The sequence below is a fragment of the Oryzias latipes genome, chromosome 17 (genome assembly GCF_002234675.1).
Source record: "Oryzias latipes chromosome 17, ASM223467v1".
In the NCBI taxonomy this organism is placed as follows: Eukaryota; Metazoa; Chordata; class Actinopteri; order Beloniformes; family Adrianichthyidae; genus Oryzias; species Oryzias latipes.
This window is the reverse complement of record NC_019875.2, coordinates 21664552-21689022: the sequence shown is the minus strand read 5'-3', so window position 1 is coordinate 21689022 and position 24471 is coordinate 21664552. Positions and strand designations below refer to the sequence as shown.

At 40.3% G+C, this 24471-nt stretch overlaps 2 protein-coding genes across 2 annotated transcripts in view; one reads left to right on the top strand and one right to left on the bottom strand.

Annotated features, from left to right (window-relative positions):
• Positions 1-10403, top strand: part of LOC101168322 (dynein heavy chain 11, axonemal-like) — a 37642-nt gene extending 27239 nt beyond the window's left edge. The window contains exons 58-88 of the mRNA XM_020710988.2: positions 45-104; positions 177-350; positions 598-744; positions 868-981; positions 1112-1255; positions 2335-2517; positions 2767-2868; positions 3444-3578; positions 3739-3912; positions 4010-4142; positions 4227-4329; positions 4463-4585; positions 4664-4868; positions 5082-5246; positions 5344-5484; positions 5618-5788; positions 5885-6007; positions 6084-6277; positions 6430-6578; positions 6699-6826; positions 6903-7040; positions 7182-7271; positions 7346-7537; positions 7611-7730; positions 8311-8370; positions 8794-8976; positions 9080-9262; positions 9372-9487; positions 9667-9779; positions 9864-10004; positions 10083-10403. Of these exons, the coding sequence (XP_020566647.2) occupies positions 45-104; positions 177-350; positions 598-744; positions 868-981; positions 1112-1255; positions 2335-2517; positions 2767-2868; positions 3444-3578; positions 3739-3912; positions 4010-4142; positions 4227-4329; positions 4463-4585; positions 4664-4868; positions 5082-5246; positions 5344-5484; positions 5618-5788; positions 5885-6007; positions 6084-6277; positions 6430-6578; positions 6699-6826; positions 6903-7040; positions 7182-7271; positions 7346-7537; positions 7611-7730; positions 8311-8370; positions 8794-8976; positions 9080-9262; positions 9372-9487; positions 9667-9779; positions 9864-10004; positions 10083-10330 (4452 nt within the window). The 3' untranslated portion in view covers positions 10331-10403. The remainder of the gene's footprint in view (positions 1-44; positions 105-176; positions 351-597; positions 745-867; positions 982-1111; positions 1256-2334; positions 2518-2766; positions 2869-3443; positions 3579-3738; positions 3913-4009; positions 4143-4226; positions 4330-4462; positions 4586-4663; positions 4869-5081; positions 5247-5343; positions 5485-5617; positions 5789-5884; positions 6008-6083; positions 6278-6429; positions 6579-6698; positions 6827-6902; positions 7041-7181; positions 7272-7345; positions 7538-7610; positions 7731-8310; positions 8371-8793; positions 8977-9079; positions 9263-9371; positions 9488-9666; positions 9780-9863; positions 10005-10082) is intronic.
• LOC101168074 (mitogen-activated protein kinase kinase kinase 21) lies at positions 10387-24471 on the bottom strand. Its single transcript, XM_011486670.3, has 12 exons — positions 24268-24471; positions 23829-24186; positions 22193-22280; positions 21539-21640; positions 18984-19049; positions 18795-18823; positions 18571-18708; positions 18394-18480; positions 16038-16112; positions 15838-15944; positions 12716-12896; positions 10387-12637 (listed from the first exon to the last, which is right to left on the bottom strand). The coding sequence occupies exons 2-12, from the start codon at positions 23985-23987 to the stop codon at positions 11669-11671; spliced, it is 2001 nt and encodes a 666-aa protein (XP_011484972.1). The 5' UTR covers positions 23988-24186; positions 24268-24471; the 3' UTR covers positions 10387-11668.

The following is a 24471-nucleotide window of genomic DNA, read 5'->3' as shown; positions in this document are numbered from 1 at the left end:
ATTAATTAATCTTAAGTTCATCTTTGTTTGTCACTATGGTGTAGCCCACAGTGAGGGCGTCTATTAGCGAGTTCATCTCTTATGCCCACACCAGCGTCAACGAGGTGAGTTTTTGCAGATCAATAGTTTTGATTTCAGTCCTGCAACCTTTGACTTGTTTTACTGACTTAACAAAGGTGAGCGTCAAGTATCAGCAGAATGAAAAACACTTCAACTACACCACCCCAAAGAGCTTCCTGGAGTTTATGAAGCTATATGACAACCTGCTGAGGCAGAAACGCACTGAGCTCACCCAGAAGATGGACAGACTGGAAAACGGCCTGCAGAAGTTGCTCAATACTGCATCACAGGTCAGAAGGGCCCAGAATTCAGGGACGGGCAACCTCACGCCTCAAGGGCCAATGTGACTGCATGAGTTTTAGATATCCAAGCCCTACTCATGACTGATCACCTGGTTCAGGTGTGTTCAGCCAATTAGAACATGCCAGAGCAGGGTAGGCCTGGAGTTGCCTATCCCAAGCCCAGATCCATCTCAAAGTTTGTCCTTGCAGGTATTTCTGTATACTTTCTCACCTATACAGAACTTTTTTAATGTAGGTTGAGGATCTCAAAGCCAAGTTAGCAGTGCAGGAGGTGGAGCTGTACCAGAGGAACCATGATATTGAAGCACTCATTGCTAAAATAGGACAGCAGACAGACAAGGTCAACCAAGAGAGGGCTGTGGCTGATGCTGAGGAGCAAAAGGTGAGGGCGCGCTCCGAGAGTGGACCTCTAAAGAGTATTATAAATAAAGATATGGCATACAAAAAAGAAAAGCTAGTGATAAAGCAATGTTACTCTTTATGTTTGTGCCTTTTTATCATTCAGGTAGCAGCAATTCAAGCTAGTGTCACCAAACAGCAGCAGGACACTGAGGCGGACTTAGCCAAGGCCGAACCAGCCCTGCAGGCAGCTAATGCTGCCCTTAACACGCTAAACAGGGTAAAGCACTTTTAAACACCTCTAGAAAAGAAATTCAGTTTCCTTTTACAATGAAAAGGTTTATTTTAACCAGCAAAAAACAGCAAAAGACATAGTTGTGTTTATGCAGTTGCTTGTCTTTAAATTCCAGCTCAATTTGACAGAGCTACGGACATTTCCTAATCCTCCAATAATCGTGGCGAACGTCTCAGCCGCTGTTCTGGTGTTGCTGTCTCCCCAAGGCCGGATCCCAAAGGATCGCAGCTGGAAAGCCTCCAAAGTGGTTATGAGCAAGGTGAAAAGGCATTCACTGAGACAGTTTTTGTTTGTCACGCCTCAGACCACACATCTTTAAAATAAATCACTTAAACCACCAACAAAACCTTTATGCGATTGTAAAATGTATTTTATTAAATTAGGACAGTATTGTATTTGTCTGTTCAGTATTATTTTTGATGAAATGATCCTGCTGAGTGGCCAAGGACACAGTCACTAAACATTTTGAAAAAAAAGAAAACCAGTTCAAAAATGCCAACACATGTTTAGCCAATAAATGCAGCACATCACAGTTTTTTTTGTTTGTTTTTTTGTTTGGTTGGTTTATTTGAAAAAAATATATGTACATTACTCTACTTGAAATACCATTGACATAGTGGCAGCTTAAGAAGGTTTTTGCATAATGTTCATATGTATTATGTTTGTTTGCTTTTTCCTTTTTTTCCTGAGTTATGCAGAGTTGTATTCACTATTATTTGCATACCTTTGAGCTCACAGCTCAGCAAAACCTCTGAGAATGATGTTTGCACAGAGATAATGGTGCAACATCGATCTACATTGGAAATTAAAGACATTTTGTTTTCATAGGACAATTTTTGTTAAAGTTTTTGTGAAATTGTATTACAATGCACTTAGTTGTGTTTTCATTGGTCAAAATAATCTAGCCAAGTCACAGCTTGTTGGAACAATTTATCTCCATAGAAAAAGGCAATTTTATATCACCTAAATCTGTCTTCATGATTTTCACATTTTTTTCACCATCTACCATAAGAGTTTGCATCATCATCAACACTAAGGTACCTGCAGATAAAAATCTGAAGAGCCTTTACTTTGCAAGGATCTTTATAACTTTCTCAAGATACGTATTTTAGAGGGTTTGCAGACACAAAATTTTCTCAAATCAACTTAATTGACCCTTTCCTTTCTACATGTTCTTAGAAAAACTCAGGTTTACAGTCAATAGAAAATCTTAGGAACCAAAAAAATTCACCACAACTACTAAACTAAAATTGGCCGAAATTTGTATATTGAACAGCGGTAGAACAATTCATGTAAGGGCTTTGCAGGAAAGCTAACATGCACATATTGCCTTTCCAGGTGGATGACTTCCTGCAGGCTCTAGTGAACTTTGATAAAGAAAACATTCCCAAGGCTACAGTCAAGTGTGTGAAAGATGAATACCTCAGTGACCCGGAATTCAACCCTGAGTTTGTGCGACAAAAGTCCTCAGCTGCTGCCGGCCTCTGTGCCTGGGTGATCAACATCATAAACTTCCACGAGGTAACTTCATAAATCCCAGCTTTCACAAACATTTCATGTCAACTAAAAATACATAATTGTTCCTGATTTTGAATACAAACTTGCCTTTTTTGCTGCAAACACTTTTGCCCCCCTGGATAGATTTTTGTAAGTTCATCTTTAATGGCATTTTTACAGACTTTCATATTACAAATTTGTTAAATGTATGTGTTTCTGTCTGTACCTAATAATGTAAGTCAAATGGTGCATTGAACATAACTGTGCGTCCAGGAACTCCGTGAAGTGGAGATGAAGCGGATGTGTCTGGCTCAGGCAAATGCAGACTTGGCTGAAGCTGCAGAAAAGCTCGGGGTTATTAGGAAAAAACTAGCTGTAAGTCTATTGTGATACTGGTGTTTTAAGCTTTGCACAAAAGCAGACTAGATTTGCTGTTGTGCAGATTAAATAGTTGTTACATAGAGATTGGCTAAAGCTAATTTTTTCAACATTATGCAGCAATTTTTTCTTGCTTTTTTCTGTATGCAGTGATGCTTGTCATACAATCCTGTTATAAATAAGGTCATTTATCATTGAAAACAGTAAAGAAAGTGGAAAAACGTTTTCAGAATTACTACAACAATCATACAATTGCTGAAAAATTATAGTTTTCTGGAATCAGAAAAGACAGTAAACAGACGGTAAACTTTTGCATGTGCAAAAATAATCGTAATCCGAATCACCACGACAACTCCTCTAGTGATTTCCTGTTCTTTCTTGTTTTATTCGGACAGTTCCTCTTTATAAAAAAAACACATTTGATGCTTAACACAATGTGTAAGTGAATTTGGTGTTTGATTGCTTTGCTTAACTGTTGGCCATTGGAACATCATTTATTGAAAGATGTGAAGGTCCAGATATTGGTTCCATTCTAAGTAGTGGTTGCTGAAATAGGATGTTCTCCTTTTTAGGAGCTGGATGGTAATCTGGAAACTTTGACAACAGCCTTTGAGAAAGCCACAGAGGAGAAGCTTTGCTTTCAGGATGAAGTCAATCGCACCAACAAGACAATAGAACTGGCCAATCGTCTGGTGAAGGGACTGGAGGTAAACAATAAAATGAAAAAAGACAGACTTCAGTTTTATTTAATCTTTTAAGTTTTGATATTTTTAGGTATTATTCTTTACTCAAAGTTATTCCATTTATATTTTTTCAAGTTTCACAGGAAATAAACCCAAGTCAACAGTGTGTGTTTGTGTGTTTCAGAGTGAGAATGTGCGCTGGGCCCACTCAGTGGCCCAGTACCATGAACAAGAAGAAACTCTCTGTGGTGATCTCCTCCTCACTGCAGCTTTCATCTCTTATGCCGGCTCTTTTTCTAAGAAGTACAGGATTGAGCTCCTGGACAACATGTGGATGCCGTTCCTACGCAACCAGAAGGTTACTTTGGGTTTTTGTGTGATCAGACACTTTTCTCAGTCCTAGCCTTTTGCTTTCACAAAACCACATTTAACGCACAATAATATACTTTCTATAGGTCCCCATTCCTATGACAGGAGATGTGGATCCAGTGTCGATTCTGACCGATGGTGCCACAGTGGCACAGTGGAACAACGAAGGATTGCCAGGAGACAAAATGTCCACTCAGAACGCTACCATTCTCATTAACTGTGAGTTTGGATGGTCTCCCATAGAAAACAGAGATCAATGTTGGTTTTGTAACAAAAGCAGATCTGAGCAGTGTACTGTTGCAGGTGAGCGCTGGCCTCTCCTCATTGACCCCCAACTTCAAGGCATCAAGTGGATCAAGAATCGCTATGGTAACCGCCTTAAGGTTGTCAGTCTAGGACAAAAAGGGTGAGAGCCGGGACCTTCAGTATACCTGAAAAACTGTGATACAAGTGTCTAAACTTTTTTTTTAAATAAAATCTGCTGCAAACTGATGCTCTTTTACTTAAAAATACCCTTCGTCCTGGATGTTTTGCTTTAGGTATGTAGACGTCATTGAACAGGCCGTGGTGGCAGGTGACCCTGTTCTCATCGAGAACCTGGAGGAGACAATCGATCCAGTCATTGACCCTCTGCTAGGGCGGCACACCATCAAGAAGGGCAGGTATAGCACAGCTATGTGCAAGGTGAAGGATGATTACCTGCTTATTCTTGTTCTCTTCATCAAGTTCTTTTACCCCAGCTGTATAAAGGTTGGGGACAAAGAGTGTTTCTTCAACCCAGAATTCAGGCTTATTCTTCACACCAAGTTGGCCAACCCACACTACAAGCCAGAGATTCAAGCCCAGACCACCCTCATTAACTTTACTGTGACTAGAGATGGGTTGGAGGACCAGCTACTGGCCCAAGTAGTGAATCAGGAGAGGCCAGACCTTGAGCTGTTAAAGGTGAGTCGTTGTCTGGTCCTCCTCCTCATTCTGATTTTTAGATATCTGGTTAAATCCTTAATGTCATCAGAGAGTGGGGGGACTCATCTTTGTAAAAACTCAACTTTGGATTCAAGTACAACCCCTACCAATTTCAGGGCTAACACTTTTTTTTTTTACCTAATACATTTTGTATTTTTTGTAAGGTCAATATTTTGGGTATTTTCTTTACAGAGCGAATTGACTAAACAGCAGAACATGTTCAAGATCGATCTGAAGCTCTTAGAGGACGAGCTGCTCACCCGGCTTTCTGCGGCAGAGAGCAACTTCCTCGGTGACAACATGCTGGTTGAGAAACTAGAGACTACGAAGCACACTGCAGCCGAAATAGAGATGAAGGTAAAGGGCTTTTCTTTTTTCAATTTAAATTTGATTTAGTTTTAGCAGTTAGATGTCATTCCCTTTGTATAATTTTACTTTGGTTCCTAATTCGTAGGTTCTAGAGTCAAAGGTAAATGAGGTCAAGATTAATGAAGCAAGAGAACACTACCGTCCTGTCGCTGTGAGAGCTTCCCTGCTGTACTTCATCATGAACGATCTCAACAAGATCAACCCCATGTACCAGTTCAGCCTCAAGGTAAAGAGGGAGGATACAGAAGCTGACTGAAGCCTGGAAGCTATCTCTACTTTTCTGCACAATTGCAAACAAAACAAAAAACCTGGCAGAAAAAGACCGAATTACACCAGGTTGCTTTTGCTCTTGCTTTCAGGCCTTCAACGTTGTTTTCCACAAAGCGGTGGAGCAGGCAGAACCCTGTGAGGACGTAAAGGGCAGAGTAAACATCCTCATAGACAGTGTTACGTTTTCCACTTTTAACTACATCAGCAGAGGACTGTTTGAGAGAGACAAGCTCACCTTTGCAGCACAGCTAACCTTCCAGGTGTGTGTGTGTGTGTGTGTGGGTGTGTGTGTGTGTGTGTGTGTGTCACTGGAGAAAGACTGTACTCTTCCTCCAAACTTGATACTTGTCTTTCAGTTGCTCTTGATGAACAAGGAAATAGATGTGCGAGAGCTTGACTTCCTGCTACGCTTCAACATTGATCACAGCTACATCAGCCCACTTGACTTCCTCTCTAACTCAGCATGGAGCGCCATCAAGGTTCATGAGAACACACACCAAGGTGTCTCTGCTGAGCAAATGACTCCCTAGGTCACTGGCTCCCCTTTCTGCCCAGGTGATGAGTTTCACTGATGAGTTCCGTGGTCTGGATCAGGACATCGAAGGCTCGCCAAAGCGCTGGAAGAAACTGATCGAGTCTGAGTGTCCAGAGAAGGAAAGGTTTCCACAGGAGTGGAAGGGGAAGAGTTCCCTGCAGAAACTGATCATGATAAGAGCTCTGAGACCAGACCGCATGACATATGCACTCAGGTAATCAGAGGCTTTTCTCAGTCCTTTACTTTTGCTTTCAGAAAACTACATTTAATGAAAGTTGTTTTTGAACTCTGCACATACAACATATATTCTGTCATTTCTGCTATTGAGGAAAAAGCACTTTCTTCTTTTTTTATCGCATATTGTAGAAACTTTGTGGAAGAGAAGCTTGGAGTGAAGTACACAGAGGGCCGAAAGACCGACTTTGCAAAATCCTTCAAAGAAAGCGGTCCGGCCTCTCCGGTGTTTTTCATCCTCTCACCTGGAGTCGATCCACTGAAGGACGTGGAGTCACTGGGTAAAATTCACAAAGAAGATAACATAAATGTGTTCTTGTGTTAAACTTAAAACTGAAAAATGTTCACATTTTAAAAAGTAAAAATTATGTAAATATATAAAACATTTGATACATTCCCAGGAAGGAAGTTGGGTTTCACAATAGACCTTGGGAAGCTTCACAACGTGTCTCTGGGTCAGGGGCAGGAAACTGTGGCAGAGGTTGCAATGAAGAAAGCTGCTAAAGAGGGTCACTGGGTTATATTACAGGTCTGACTTTGATTTTTTTTTTAATGTTATTGCTACATCACCGCATTGTTGATAGGAATGATTTGATTTCTTGCAGAACATTCACCTGGTTGCTCGCTGGCTGGGTGCACTTGAGAAGCTGCTGGAGCGCTGCTGCGAGGACAGTCATCCTGACTACAGAGTATTCATGAGTGCTGAGCCAGCATCTTCTCCACAAGGTCACATTATACCACAGGTAGAGATGCATTATGTCAGAAAATGTATTTATTCTATTTTTTTAGCATCTAATGTCCAAAAAGATCTTTTTATAACTATACCACTAGGTAAAACTTCAATTACAGATGTGAATCTCTTCATTACCCTTCCTTTTGTTTAGGGAATTCTGGAAAATGCCATCAAAATCACCAATGAACCTCCTACAGGCATGCATGCCAATTTGCATGCTGCTTTGGATAACTTTGACCAAGTAAGTTTTCCTGCGTTTTCTTTTTTCACATTTTTTGCAGTTCATTTCTTTATTTATTACTGAACTGTTTGCAGGAAATCCTGGACCAGTGCAGCAGGGAGCAGGAGTTCAAGACCATCCTCTTCTCCCTGTGTTACTTTCACGCCTGTGTGGCTGAGAGGAGGAAGTTTGGGCCTCAGGGTTGGAACAGAAAGTATCCCTTCAACACTGGAGACCTTACCATTTCCGTCAATGTCCTCTACAATTACCTGGAAGCCAACGCTCAGGTGAGTTGAGTTTTGTTGATGATCAAGGTGGCGGGTCATTTCAATGGGGATTCTTCAAATGGTGAACATGAAGGTGCCATGGGAGGACCTGCGCTATCTGTTTGGGGAGATCATGTATGGAGGACACATCACGGATGACTGGGATAGACGCCTCTGCAGAACCTACCTGGAAGAGTACATGAATCCAAACCAGGTCTGTTTCCGTATTCACAGACAAAAACAGAGAAGTGCAGTCTAATGCTACGTTCATACTATGTCTAAATGTTGCATGTGCTCAACACGAGTTCTTGAACATGCTTTCAGCAATATAGGACTGTCGCTACCTAATAATAGCGCATGTACAGTTGGAAGAGTCTTGGAGAGAAATGTCGAAGCGATGCTTTTTCTTTCACAGCTCTGTTCTTATATCTGAAAGACATGGTATCATAGAATTATGGCCAGGCACAAACCACAGCTATTAGTTTCTCCTCCACTGAACACTTTATAAACGGTTGGCACCTCCTTAAAGTAAAGGGGATGCCACCCATACGTCTCTACCAAATCGGAGTCCCTTTCAGTTCAATAACCGGGCATTTTGTGCGTAGAAGCAAAAAACGTGAAGGGACTCGTGAACGCAAGAGTTTTGAACACAGAAGCCCGAAACACGCATGTCCATATTTAAATAGACTTTTCATTAGAAGTGGTTGTTTGTTTATTTTGAATAACTTGTTAAATCTGAATCTAATTTCCTATTTTATATTTGCTTGACTTTTAATCTTTATCTATATATTTAGTTTGACCGGAAGCTCTCTTTGGCACCTGGATTTGTCGTCCCGTCTAATCTAGACTACCAGGTAAGTTCAAGCCATATGCAATAGGAACAATATTCATCAACTGATGGTCCAAATTATTTTAGTGACCTGGCATTTAAACATTACCAAAAATTGTAAAACTTCAAAATTGAAAAAGAATGATAGGTTTTCACATTTAAAAAGGAATAAACTGCTGTCCCAACAATATCTGATTCCTAATGAGAATTATATGGTTGGCAAAATATTTGGTTTTGATGTAAATTCCTTTTTAAATTAATGCCTTTTACAAAAACAAATAAAGAAAGCTTTTTCTTTATTGTACATTTGTAAATGACACGATTCCCTAATTTTTGTTGTCTTAATAAAAAGCAGACATTAGCAAAATGTCAAAAAAGAAGAGGATACACCTATAGGCAGGCTTTATAAACTTGATAGGGACTTTGGACTGACTGTGTTTTATCTCAGGGGTACCACAATTTCATAGATGAGATGCTGCCACGTGAAAGCCCAGTGCATTATGGGTTGCACCCTAATGCAGAAATTGAGTTCCTAACAGTGACGTCAGATAAGCTTTTCCACATTCTGCTGGAGATGCAGTCTCCTGATGCTGTAATGGGGGAAGGCGTTTCTCAGACTCTGGAAGAGAAGGTAACATGTTTACGCTCAACTACATATTGAAAAGATCCATTTGAAATATTAAATAAAGTGTTTTTCCATCTTTTTGTTATTTTTTTCTGTCACTCATCTGCAGGTAAAAAGTATTTTAGATGAAGTTCTGGAAAAGCTGCCGGAGCAGTACAACATGTCTGACATTACGTCCAAAACTGCTGAAAGGTCGCCATACATCCTAGTCTGCTTTCAAGAGTGTGAGCGCATGAACATGCTCACCTGTGAGATTCGCCGCTCACTCAAGGAGCTTGACCTGGGCCTTAAGGTGAGCTCAAACCTCGTTCTGACATTGTCAGAGCTATACTTCATGTGGCTAAATGTTCCACCTCCACCGTGGTGGTTCATAGTAATGCAGCACATTAACATCTCTGAAGGGTGAACTGGCCATGTCCTCTGAGATGGAGAAGCTGCAGACAGCCTTGTTCTTTGACAATGTTCCTGATACCTGGACCAAACTGGCCTACCCATCTACCTACAGCCTGGCTATATGGTACATTTGTCACATTATTTTTTTTAACAAAGTAAAGATTTGTTTCTGTTTGGAGCTGCTTTAAGACATCTCACTTAATACTGTTGTAAACAAGGATTATAGAAAATAGCTCAGAAGTTTCTTTTTTTTTTACTGTCTAAATGACAGCCATCATCCAAACTTCTGTCTGTTTGCTTCAGGTTTAATGATGTGATGCAGCGCTGCAAAGAGCTGGACAGCTGGACACAGGACTTGTCTCTGCCCAGTGTTGTCTGGTTATCTGGATTGTTCAACCCACAGTCTTTTCTCACTGGTAACTCACAAAAAAGTTAAACCGATGAAAAAGTGCTTCACCTTTGTCATTCTTTAGTCTGTTAAAGCCGTTGTTGCTTTCCAGCTGTGATGCAGTCTCTAGCTCGTAAGAATGAGTGGCCTCTGGACAAAGTGAATCTCACAGTGGATGTGACCAAGAAGTTTAAAGAGGAGTTCAACCAACCTGCCAGGGAGGGGGCATATGTGTACGGACTTTATATGGAAGGTAGCGTCCTTTCTTCAAAAGAACACAGCCACATACATTATTGTGTTTAAACTGCACTTTGTGTGAATCATCTGCCAGGTGCAAGATGGGACACTCAAACAGGGGTCATCACAGAGGCGCGCCTCAAAGAGTTGACTCCCACCATGCCTGTTATTTCCGTCCGAGCTGTCCCCAACGACCGCCAGGAGACGAGAAATATCTACGAGTGTCCGCTCTACAAAACTAAAATCAGGGGACCCACATACGTCTGGACTTTTAATCTGAAAACCAAGGAGCGACCGGCCAAGTGGGTGCTGGCTGGAGTGGCCCTTCTGCTCAGTGTGTGACTGAACTGGATGAAGAGTTACAGTTTCATGCCTGTTTTTACAAAATGTTACAGCAGTGCAATCAGACGCCTCTCCTTTTTATTTAAAAACTGATCAAATATTACAGAAAATGCCAAAGAAAACACTCACTAGATCATAAAATGGATAAAGTCTAAGCATGTTTGAACAGATCAAATCAATGAACACAAAACAATAAGCAAAAGAAAAACAGTAGTGCTGCCTTGTTACCGCTACATTTACTCGTGTACCTTTTTGGATATGCAGTAACTTTCAGCAGTCACTAAATTTACACAGGTAAATTAAATTTTGAGCATCTTTTAGACACTTTTATCAAAAAAAAGGGGGGGGGGGTGAAGTTGGGGGCATCTTGTCAAAAGGAGAACACTGGTCACCTGAAAAAGTTTATAAAAGTCATGACAGCACTCCGCAAGTCACATCTTGAAAGAAAAAAATCCCTGTCTCTTTGAAGTTTAAATATATTGCAGAAGAATAAAAAACTCACCAAAAGTGATAGATTACTTATGGATTATTTTCTATTTCTTTTTCTATGTCACTGTAAATTGTAGCTGAAGAACCTCTGGGTTCTTCAGAAAACTGCATTGAGGTTTCATAGCATGAACCCCAAACATTTCCTCCAGAGTTCAGAAGCAGCAGTGCATGCTGACATAAATAGGATAGAGTAAACAGGAAGCTTTTGGGAGAGACAGAATAGGAGATGAAGGAAGTCCCCCATCTTTGAAAACTAAACTTGTGACTTAACATTCCAGCTGGACTTCCTGGTTGGGCCAGAACTGCAAACATAGGATGTTTTCAATCATCCCTGATGTCTCTTGCTCCTTGTGATTTGACCCCTTCCTTCTGATTGACACCATTTTTGGAAATAAAAAAACCCAAAACACAAGGAACAATCATGGCACCTAACATTCGGGACCAGTTTTGGTCTGTCTGCAATATGTCATGCATGTTTTCCAGAGAGCCAGGGGGCTCTTTTTCTGCAAATGACAAGCATGGCAGGACATGTCTGGTGTGAACACACTGATTATTCGCAGCTGCTTCTGCTCTGCTTGCCGACTGTCAGCGGGGGGTTTGATAGTAGATGAGAAATAACCAGTGTCTGAATTGCTGATTTCTAAGGGTTTTACAGATCTGTGGAGCTGGCGATATTTATTGGAGAATGTCTTTTGCTTTTTCACAGCGTGTAAAATTCAAAAATGTGATAAAAAATGTCAACAAAAAAAACTTATTTGAACTGAAAAGCACATTCTGTTGCTCAGATGTTGATATAGTTTGGCCTCTTTGTGGATTTCTGAGGGTTTTGCTTTGTTGCTAGTTTAACTTCTAGTCGCTGTCAGACCAGTCGAGCTCCATCATGTCCAGCGCCGCTGCAGCCATATTGATCTTGGATCCATGGCGCACACTGCAGCTCTTCACAGAGTTCTGATTGGAGGATGCCCGCATGCTCACTTGCATTCCTGAGTGCCCGATAACACCCACTTCCCCTCTTATCTTTTGGCTAATGGATTCGCTGAGGTCGCCTCTGACTCCCTGGACTATCATTCCCAGGTCACTCCTGCTCTCTCTGACCCCCAGCTCGCTCCTTACGCCATGACCTACCACCTTCATCGCGCTCAGGTCACCCATGTTTATGTCCATGTCACCCAGCCTCTCCATTTCCCCCATGTCATCCATATCCAAGGAAAGCATGTCTCCCAAACTCCCCTGGAGACCCTTAAACATGGTCGGCAGCCTCCCTCCCTCAAGGCTTCTCTCCTCTAATCTGTCACCAAGTTTCTCTATCTCCCATCCCGCCTCCTTCTCATTTTCTTGGTCTGCCTCTCCAAGTCCTCCAGAGAACCCTCGAACTATAGTGGTCACTCTGCTCCTCTGCAACCCTCCTCTTTCTCCATCCCCCTCCTCCCACGTCCTCTTCTGTGTCTCCACTACCCCCCCAGGGAAGCTCCTGAGTGTCACCTGAACCCTTCCTCCCTCCAGGCTCCCGCTGTTCTTTCGCTCTCTCTGCACCCAGCTTTTTTCCTCCACCGTTCCTTCCTTCTCCTCATCTTCACTTCCAAACCTCCCCTGCAGACCCCGGAGCATCAGGTGCAGCCTGCCGCTGTCCAGTGAACTCCTCCCCCTCTCCAGCATGGCACTGCTGCCTCTCTCTGTGTCTCCATTGCTGAGAGTGCGAAAGAGGCTGCTGACCCCGGCACTGCTGACCCCGGCACTGCTGACCCCGGTGCCGTTGGAATCTTGAGAGTGAGAGCGGAAGAAGGGGCCTGAAGAACTGATGGACATTGGTGTGAAGAACTGAGGAAGAACAAAAAAGCAGTGAAAAGCTGCAGCTGGTTTTAAACATGTCATTCCTTATGTTCAATTCTTACGTACAGGTGTTATGCTTGGGCGCTCCATGAGCAGGGGGGTGGGACTGGGGGTCATATTGGACCTCTCCATCAGCCGCTCTTCCCAGAGTTTGAGCCTCCGCTCCCTCTCCTCCAGCTCCTTCTCCTTGGAGTAAAGCTCCCTCTCTAACTTACGGAGGCGTTCCAGGGTCGACTCGATTTCACACCTGAGAAAGACCAAAGAAAGTTCTTGCTGTAACTATACACTTGTAAAACTCTTTCAAAAAACATTTGCATTTTTTTCCCGCATTATTTAATTTTCAGAAAAGAATCTTAAAAGAGAAAATATAATTCACAAAGAAAAAATTGGAAACCAAACTTTACAAATCCAGTTTTTATAAAAGTGATTTTTTTTTAGGATAAACAAGAGGAAAAGTGGAAAGGTCTGCTGAGGAAAAAATGTCTGTGTAGATACCACAAAATTAGGATTTCACTGTAATTAATATCTCTAGTCTCTGCTGTCAGTTAGAAAAAAAAGTCATGGAAGAAAAGAAGATGAAAATCTCCTTGAAAAATGCATATATTTATTTAAAGTTTTGAATTTAAAACCATAATTTTACGTAATTTCAAATTTGAATGTTATTTTAAACTGTGAAACTTTTTGAGGAATTGATTTAAACTATTGTATTTTCCGTACTATAAGGTGCACTTATATAAAGTTTATTCTTTGGTGAAGATTTGTGGATGACACTTTTTTCCTAAATTTTGTCTTAATAAATCTGACAAAAAAAAAAGAGTATAAACATTTAGGCAGGCTTTATAAACTACCTTATTTTATTTACTTTATTTTATTTACTAGCCTTATTTTTTATTTTATTCTTTATCCAAAAAATGCCTTTTATTCCAGAGTGCCATATATATGGACTAATTCAAGGTTGTGTTTATTGATATCGTATCAATTTTGAGGTGTAAACAGTGCCTGGTCTAAATGTTAGTGTAAATATACTAACACGGCTAACGTAGCGATTTCAGACTATGTTGATTTTTTACATGGTACTAACACTAACACAGTTACCTTTGTTTTAGCAGTATAAGTCTGATTTTTTAGCTATTGCAAACAATGTTGTGAGTTACAAGCGTTGTGAACACGTTAACGTGGCTTAACGTGTAGCGTGTCACAAACAAGCTCTAGAGTTAGTTAAATGCAGTTGATAAAGTCTGACTGACTGACTCTTTTGTCTTGCCAAATAGGCTTTATAGTTCGGTGCACCTTGCATACTATAAAAGTTCAAAAATAGAAAATTTATTGATGATGCTCCTTATAATCCAGTGTGCCCTGTTTACACCGGGACGAGTTTCGCGCGCGATATTCGCTGACGTTTAACACCTCGTGACTAAACAAAGAGCACCAATGTGAGTGTGCACACCGACGCGAAAAACGCCACGCGTAAGAGCGTCATTTTTTAAAAACGCCTCGCGTTTGTTTTTATACGACCAATGAGAATGGCGCTTTTCCACACGTGTCTGGAGCTTCTGAAGTTACAGTAAAACACAACTTGGGGGCGCTCAAACACATAACTGTCTTGTGAGCACACAAAAAAACGCTGGCGAATAACGTCCGCCGATATTCGTCCCGGTGTGTACGGCCCTTTAGAAAATGACTTCTGGTTCCAACCAAGTGAAGTCAATTCAGTAGCCGTTTTTTTTGCGTTACGGATGTCGATATGTTGAAACCAGAAATCGCCAGTAAGTGGTCATTGGTTTGAATCAGTTCAAGTCTACATTTTTTTATGGCAACCACTCTCTCCAATCAGGATTAAGCATGTGAGAAGACCACGCCCCTTCCACTGAAACCGGTTCTCTTGAGAGAATCTGTCAAGCGCTTTGAATGTTTGACGTGAGACCACCCGATCACCTGATCAGTCTGTTTATAACTTGAATAACTTGAGCTACAGCAAAAAATATGATGAAAAAAATTAAGATTAACAAGAACAGGTTAAAAGGAAGGTAGCAGGGCAAGAAATGATCATTCTTACAATCATCCTGACAGAGTAAGAGCTCTTTATTTCTGTATAGAAGTCTATGGGAATTTTCCTTTTTGGGACCAGCGGGTACTTCCTATTTGGAATGCAAGGGGGAAGGGGTCACTTAGTCCAGTTCTCATACACAGTCAATGGGTGTGTCCTATTGTGCTGAAAATACGGTACATGAAGTTTCTGCCTACAGCAAAAATACAATTAATTGCAGACTATGAGGCAATACCTTTTACCAGTAAAAAATTAATGTTTTAATGTACATTTTTTAATGATTACATTTGTGTTCTTTGCAACCTTTTTAATAACTTTAGCAGTTTTTCTTACTTGAAGAAGTCTTTTCATTGCAATTCTATTAGCTTCCACAAGAGGTCAGTGTTGGAAGTAGTGAGTGTGGCTTTCTCAACTCACATTCACAAGCAATCAGCCCTTACAGCTGCTAAATATAGACAGGGGTTTGACGTACAACCATACCTCCTGTGTCCCTTCCATGCTTATTCTTATTCATCCCACCCCTTTACCTCCACCGCTGCCTCCTCCGCATGTTTTTCCACCCGTCCACAAAACTTCACTCAAAATTGATTGCCTTCCCTGCGCTCATGTTAAATATGCATAGAATGTCACACCCTCTCACCCCTGACCATTGTCCACGGCTCTCCCTCTGCCCTGTCTCCTCATCATCTGTCAAGGCCTCCTTCCTCCTCTAACCTCTTTGTTCCGGCCCCTCCCTCCCTGCTCGGTTTCAGATTTCACATTCGCATATTACATTTCTGTTCCTCCCTTAAATTCTTTTATTCAGCTCACATTTGGGTTTTTTTCTCTCCTCTCTATGCACCACTACTACCACCACCGACCCCCGCCCTTCTGTTCTTCCCCTCACTGAGGAGTGGAGGAATCTCTTCCATGGACATTTTCCAGAGAGCTTAATATAGAACCAAGCAGAGAGTGGGGTCACGCATTCACTCCTGAGCCTCAGAGTCCACAGAGTTGTCTGTAAACTCCTGAGCTGTTGCCTGCTTGTGGATCTGTGAGCAGTTCTTCTGAAATACTTATGCATGCACTTCAATGCACATTAATGAATGTGTTTAGATAACAACTTGTAGAACTTCAAAGACTGTGCATATTGTGCATTTACCTCCACTGGTCCTTGTTGTGCAGAAAGGAGTTGCACTGATCTGGTAGCCTGCTGTCATTTGCCATCGTTTCCAGGGTTACCAGCACCTGCTTGAACTGGGGCCGTTCCTGTATTTTTATGGATGTGAAAAGAACATAATCCTTAGTTTGAAGTATTTATGGCAGATGAAATGAAAATGAGATGTGGGATTATTTTCCTACCTTTGGGTCTGCTTGCCAACATTTCTTCATAAGCTCTGCAAAACTTGCTGGGCAGCTGGTGGGGATGGTTAGTCTCTACAAATTAAGAAGCAAAAGTGTTGAGAGGATTGTGAACTTTGTTTTTTTTTTTTTTTTTTTGTCAGTTATGTTGTGGTTTGGTCGTGTTCTGTTTTAAATGGTCCCTTTTTGTCAGTCACACCAGTTTCAGGTTTATTATGATCCACATCTGTCTTCATTTCAGTTATTTGTCCTTAGTAATAATAAAAAATAATAATGGATCTGATTTTTTTTTTGCGCTTTTCAAGACGCTCAAGGCCATTCACACTTGGTGATGTTAAGCTAGTGATGTAGCCACTGCTGCCCTGGGGCAGACTGACAGAGGCATGATGCCAGTACGAGCCTACAGCCCCTCTGACCATCACCGGGACATTCATACACCAGCTGAGCCACAACGGAGGTAAGGAGGGTGAAGTGTCTTGCTCAAGGACACAACGACAGTTGAACTGCCAACCGTTCGATCAGTGGCTGACCTGCTCAGTTTATCCTTGTCAGGTCATGTGCTGTGTCACCTTTCAGTTTTGCCAAGAGTTTTGTCGCGTTCAAGTAACTTTATTAAATGTTTAGGTTTCTGCCACCAAGCCATGTCTCCTGCATGTTGGGTCCTACACCACCAGTTCCAGTTGTTTAGTCAGTTTGACACTTACAAAAAGCAGGAGTTTCAGTTTTTCAACACATTTAAAAAATTTTAGATGTGTGCTTGTTTGCTTCACGCAAAAAAGTGCTTTCAATATCATAGTTTGTACAAAGACAGTAATAATCTTTCATTATAATGATCTCTGTAGGAGCCAGTTAGATATATCTTAATACATTTTGACTTTATTTGCTTAAGAACACTTATCATACGTTTTTTAAGAACTTTATTATAACCTTTGATTTTATTACTTTTATTAATTGATAGACACAGTGGACAGAGCCGTGTCATGTTTAAACACAGATGTTTCAAAGCACCAAGCGTGATGTAATCATGGAGAATCCTTGCACCTCAGAGCGACGGTCTTTTGACAGCCCTGTAAGTTTTGTCATTCTCTAACCCTATAAAATTACAAAATATGAATGAGTAAAAAAAGGTGGGGTAGTTTTTATTGGGACGTGTGCCAAGATGCTGGGTGGCAGAGTAGTTCACTCCTACAACCTCTATGCAGTAAAATCCCTCAACTTAGATGTATGATATTGTGACAGTCATCATTACATGTTAAAATATTCCTGTTGTAAAAATAAAATATAAAAACTGTTTTTTGAAACTTCTGTTTTGCTTTTAACCCATACAAACTCATGGTGGCATTCGAAAAATATCAGAAATGGATTCTGTGGTCTACTTGGTTTGTGGTAAAATGCACATAATTTTACTTTTAGGAAACATGGGTCTAGGTTATTATGGGTTAAAACTGGTTATACCTTTAAATTAGCTTATTTTAGTTGCCCCAGTATGATGTGACTGAGAATTTCCCTTGATTAAATGTATAATCCTAATTTTTTAAACTCGAACATTTAACCAATATAAATAATATTGGTTTTTGTGGAGCAAAAAAATATAAATGTTTCTTCTTTTTTTTACAATTTTTTTTCAAGGGTTATCTGAATCTTAACACTTTAAAAAACAGCACAGCAAAAATCCCTACCTAAAGACAATAAAGAACATCTTAGACTCCTTTATAAAATATGTGCAGCAAAAACTCCACTGAGTTCATTTCTTTGTAACATATCAACACAGTCAGCCTCACAGTCATCTTTTTTTTTTCTTTTACAAGGATTGACCTTATAATATAACCAGTCTGAGTCCAGATAGGATGAGGGTCAGGTGCAACAGTGACGGGGAATCAGACACAGACAGGGAAAAAGAAGAGAGACAGAGAGGTATTTCTGGAGGGTATTTGGAGTTAAGCCAATAACTTCCCAGGAATCATGTTCTCCTAGTTGTTTGTTGGTCCAGGGTGCATGCATGACCGTTAAGATGAAAAAAACTGAAACACAACCTTATAACTCCCATAAATCTCTGAAATCAAATGCCCCATCAGAGGGTTGTTGTTTTTGCTCCTCTCTTTTCCTCCCATCTCTTTTACTCGCAACGCCTTTAGCCTGGAGAGAGTCTGGCTTCACTGCTGAGTATCCAGGCCTTAAATGAGCAGAGAACTGACATCAGGCCTAAAAATACTCCCCCTCACCAGCTCACAGTGGAAACCATGAGAGCATAACATTGTGCCTCTGGCCGTCTCCAACTCTAGTAGGTCTGCGTGTTTGCAGCTAGTTCAAAACGTTTCTCTTTTCTTTTTTTTGCGTCTGTGTTTCTGTATGTTACCTCCTGTTTTTCCACCACCAGCCATGCGACCTGCAGGCCCTCGAAACCTTTGAAAGGAACCTCCCGAGTCAGCATCTCCCACAGTACCTTATAACAGAACAGTTTCATGGCGTCAGATTAGTGTTTTGCTGTCAAAAATAGCATGCCTGATATGAGACAAAAGGATTCTAAACTCACCACACCATAGGAGTAGGTGTCACAGGTTTCAGACACAGGTAAGCTCTGAATAACTTCAGGGGCCATCCAGGGAAACGTGCCCACCACTGTCATATGGGTGGTGTGGGACAGGAACTTAGAAGCCCCAAAGTCACAAATCTGAAAGCCCAGTAAAAAAAAAAAAGTACTATAGATAAGAGCTTGACAAATATCTGTCTCTAAACGACATAAGGATATTTACGAACCTTCAGCACCTTGTCTGCAGTAATTACCACTGTAAACAGAAGACAAGAGTGAATCGCTCAAGAGCAGGGAAGTATCTGCTACTGCTGAAGGAGGACTGACTGAAAAGCTGACTGAATATGCATCAATTAAGAGCAATTACATAGAAATCCACTTGAAGGGAATACAATAGTGATTAAAGGTCATGTTACCGTTTCGTGACTTCAGGTCTCTGTGAATCACTTTGACTGGAGCTTCAGCGTGAAGGTAATGCATCCCTGAAATGACAGTGAAAAAAAAGATACTCGCCATTTCAGGAACAAACAACGTTTAATCTCAGATTGATTGCATTATTTGGTTCCAACTAGATTAGCATTAAAAACCCAATCTGATGAAAATTGTGTTTTTTGGTATTTTTTAACATTTTCGTGTGGCATTTTTCTGATGACGCAGGTCATGATAAAAAAAAAAAAGAAAAGAAAAAAGCTTGAAATTGCAGTACCGGTATCTCTTTATTCAAATCGGTGTGAATTAGAGGCGACGCAAAAGAGCGTATTTGTGGCGTAAAAAGTGGAATGCCCCCTATGTGCTAGTGGGGTGCAGTTCTAAGAAGAGATATATAGATGTTAGCTTTCGTTTTTTGACCCAAAAAGCAACGGGTTGCTCTGCACCAACAGTCCCAACCATAACTCAAAGCAAATTTCTAATGAATTCCTGCCGCTCTGCAGAAACTACAGTAGATCAAAAGATAATCAGAGTGGGACTTTAATCGTGATACAACAAAGTCTGATATGGGCAAAAGCTGTGTCTCCACACATTGTTTAGAATATCTATTCATGGAATATAGAATCAACATCAATGATTCTCCTGGTCATGTTTTGTAGCAGAACGTGGGATGCCCATGATCATGATGTGAAATTTGTTTTTTGAAACAGCAGCAGACGAATCCAACAGTAAAAACAGTGAAGAAACGGCTGCTAAAAAACTGTTTCTACAGCAAAAACTGCAAAAAAGAAAAGGTTTTGTTTGTCAACGGCTTGTTTTTTTACTTGTCTTAGGGGAACACATGTTGATGGGCTTCAGTGTTAAACCCTTCAAGCTGCACAAAGAATGGAAAGCGCTTTTTATAAACAAGTTAGATTTAATTGGATCTGATTTGATTTCCAGCATCAGTCATTAGATTGCTGAACTCCACTTGCTTTAACATAGATACGTTTTTTATTTTATAGATGTGTACATTTTTATGGTCATAGATTTACACTTTTTTTTTTTTGGTGTGGGTTTTTGATGGAGTATGAAGCCCCACAAATGTATTCCCCCTCTAGAATGGGTCAAGTTTTTCCATTCTGTTCTAAATCTATATTTGGACTGACATCAAAAAGTCAAGTAAAAAAATGTAAGGACCTGATTAAAGATGGAAAAAAAATCTTACTACATTGCGTAGTGGGAACCCTATAAAGTAAACGTTTCTTTCCAATCATCTTCATAATTTTTTTCTGAATCTTTTACTTTAACGTTTTCCATGTCACCTCTTCACTTTAACCATTTTATAAAAAGATAGTATTGACAGGAAGACATCGACATAAAGGAAAACTGTTTTTTTACATTAAACATAGGAAATATTTATTAACACAATATATTTTTCTGAAAGTATGGCCAACATCTAGACAAGTGACGATCTCTGACACATCATCTCTTGTTGCTCACAACAGAAAACGGAATATTAACTTAAGTGATAAGATTATGGTTTTGATCTACATTTTTTAAATTTGGGATTGTAATTCATCCCTTGAGCTTTTTAAACAAGTTTATCCCAAATTCTTCTTTTTTGTTGGTGAACAGTGTCTCTTTCTCCTAATGTCACTTTTTATTTATTTATGGCAGTTTAGGTGCAGTGGCATTCTAAAGAAAAGAAAAACATTGTAGTTTTCACTGTAAGATTAAGTTCCGACACTTAAATGAATTGATGTTTTTCACACTTTCACGAATTTTTTGATGAAGAGTTAAAATGAAAATGAAAAAAAAATTCTTGTATTTTCTTTGAAAAACATTATTAATAAGCAAATTTATTATCATTCTCTAATGGAAAGAATTGCAGAATTACAGAATTTTGTTTGAAAAGCGAAAAAATTTAAACATCTTGGATTTCTGGAATTTTTAGCATGTCTGAAATGCAGAAATGAAATTTTAATTCCTGTCTTACACATTTCCCTTTAACTAATTACGCTCCTTCTAAATAGATACCATTCAGAGAGGACTGTTTTGGTTGGTTAGATGTTTTTCTGACCAGCATTTTTTTTCAGAGAAACATAAAACTACAGAAAAGGCCTGAAAACAAGCTGATGTAGTCCACTATATCATATATTAGAGCCTCAAGTTGTGGCATAAATTTAAGAGTTTTATTATACTGCCAGATTTATACTAAAACCAAGATAATCCGTATTGGATAACATCTAGATACTCTGCAAAAACTGAATGAACAATGTTGGCTTAAATTATGAAAAAACTATGTCCAGAAGTAGAATTTAAAAAAAAGGAATTTCCATTTCTTATAGTTTAATTCACCTGAATTTGTTGTTTTGTTTTTGTCAAATTGTCAAGTTCATTTGCCACTAACTATAGCTAAAATGGCAAACAAAGGTAAAATGTGTGCATGCTCTTGGATGAGCACAAAATGATGCATAACAGCAATAACAAGAATATGATTGATGATTCTTGCTTTTGTTATCAGAATCAAACTAGCAAGAATACCAGTTTTCCGGTGTACCTTTGGCTATCTGTAAGGCCCAAGTCATGATCTGCTTCATGTCCATCTCCTCACTGTGCTCACTGGACAGGTACTCGTAAAGAGACCCTCCGCTCGCAAATTCTGTCAGGAAACACACACACACACACACAGCGTGGTTATGTGTAAACATTACACATAAAAAGACCTTTAACATGCAAAAATCAAATTATACACTTTAAATGGATTCAAAAAAAATCGAGATGTCCTGTGATGTTGAACAAATCAAAAAATTTAAATCAATTTCTAGTTAAGTTTCTACATTTTTGTTTAGGTTCATTTAGACATCTCTGCTGCTGGATGAGTCTGTAATGGTCTTTCTTTGCTTTATGGTAAACACAAAACCCTATTCGGGATTAACAGCACATCCACACATGTGGGTCTCAGTTACAAATGTTCTGCCAGGAGGAGCAGCGAAAACCAGTGTTCAGAGTGTGCCCCAGTGGTCCAGGGCACACTCATAAACACTGGTTAGCCATCAGTGGCAGCACAATGTGTCTGTGATTTCCACCAAACTGGGACCATATACATTATTATAAAACTACATCCACTTACATCAGTTAGGCCTCACTACATTTGTGCCTTGAGCTTTTTTTATTTCTAGTGCACACAAACCTCAGACATCTGAGTTCTGACCTGTGACGATGCCATAATTGGGAGATTCCAGCACGGCTCCATAAAACTGAATGATGTTCTTATGACTGAGTACACTGAGAATTTCGGCCTGGAAGGGAGGAAAAAAAGCAGACTTCTTAAGCTTTCCAATATCTGACAAAGACAGAGAAAAACCAGATTAAAAAAAATGTCCCTTGATGTCTGAACCCAGACTAGTTATGCAGTGTCAAAGCCATGTCTAATACTGTCTCCAGGACTCCAGTCTTTAGATTTTACACACATCAGTGACAAAGACCATAATAGTAAACTAATGATAAGTTTGGGCCTCTTAAAAAACATTTTTACAGAAATTTTTTATGCTTTTTTTAAAGAGCAATTCATGTCTCCATTTTGACGCTCAAACTACGCTGATCGCCCACTTTAACGCGCGTTTGAGCGACCGCTTCCAATAAAAAGTCAGTGTAAACATATTCAAAACAAATCATGTGTAACTATGCACCTTTTTAAGATTCAGGGTCTACATAAAAAAAGGTTGAAAGTTGAACCAGGTTGAACTTTCACTAAACTTTCACTAAACAGGTCTTGGATTTGGTGGTGACTTTTAGTTAGCGTCTTTTTCAAAACACAGAAGTTTAAACTGTTTCTAAATCAATCATGAAGGAGAAATAAATAATCGCGGTTTGTGCCCGACCAGATGTATATGACATCAAGTCTTTCATAAATCGGAACTGAGCTGTGACAGAAAAAACCTGGAGTGGAGCAAGACTCACAAGATTTGCACCTCTTCAACATTTTGGACAAAGTTTCTTCCAACTGCAGTACATGCACTAGGATTGGGTAGCGACAGACCAGTGTGAACACATAAACGTGCAATCAAGAACAAGTGTTTACCTCGTTCTTGGAACGCGTGTCACATGCCCAGTGTGAACGTAGCATTACTGTTACTTGCGTGTCAGGTCTGACACATTTGCTCAAAGATATGTCAATGAAGTATTTGTACAGACAATTTTTAAAAAGAAATAGACTGATGGGTAATCCACTCAGCTGCAGCTCTCTGGTGATCCATCAGCCTGTATTTAGCAATTATTTCTGCACACACAGACACGTCTGCCTGAGTGGCATTTGTTTAAACGTGTGACAAGTAAAAATCCTCTTTCCTTCGCCTCATCCTCAAGATGTAACCGTTTAAATTGTGAGGCTGTACCGTGACGCCGTGGTGTCCACCATGCTCTCATCACTTCTGGCTTTTTAAGAAAACAGGTTAATGGAAATCCTGTCACTATCTGAGTCGCAGTGATGGAGGATAACAGCCAAGTTCTAAGGACCGCAGGGTTTTACAGCGAAAGACCTTCAAAGGGACATTTCTAAGAGGATAACTTAAGAGCAAAGCATTTACAAAACTGCTGCTTTTACCAACTGTGGGAAGAGAAGGGGAGTGGGGAAGGTATTTTTTAACATAAACATATATCTAATGGCCGGGAACGGTTAAGAGGGAAGAAGGGGGAGTGATGGATAAAGCTCTAGCTCTAAAGGAAGTCTGGGAAATTGGGAATGGCAATCTTGTTGAGATCTGGGGTCATAAAGTACAACTGTCTTGTGGCATGACTGTAGAAGTAACTTAAAAAGCCTATGTAGAAGTTGTGTGTCTTCTTCCTACCTCTTTGTCGATCTTCAAAAGCTTCTTTACAGCCACTTCTTTATCTTGGGAAACCCAGAAGGCTCTGTAGACGCTCCCAAAGCTGCCTCCTCCACAGTTCTCATAGAAAAGCAAGTCCTCATGTTTTATCTGTACAAACGACGAGCCAGGGGACGACATGGCATACTGACTCACATCCACTCGAACACACACATGCACACAAGCAACCCCCACTGAGGCAAAAACCAGAAACACCCGCTGTCTACCACTGAGTCCAAGTCACAGATCAACACCGAGGCAGAGTAGCCCTTAGCGCAGGGTCAGAGCGGATGTTGTCAGTCAGCTGAACGGACTGTCAGGGAGAAGAAACCAGAAAGTGCTGGAAAGGGAGAGAGAAGTTTTCTCCTGTGAGTCAGAAAATATCAACTGTCCCTGCAGATAAGGTGTTATATTGCCTTACAGTGGTGGTCCAGTGTAACTGCACGCACAGAGGAAGAGATGGAGCGCTTAGTGAGTATACAAGATTGTAGTCCGAGTGCCTCCAGGAGTGTTCAAATATGGTCACTGGCATCTAGGGTATTCCTCCTTCCTGGATAACCGTGGCTATATAAAGCTCTCCTTATAGATCATGTACACACACACACACACACACGTCCATAGTCCA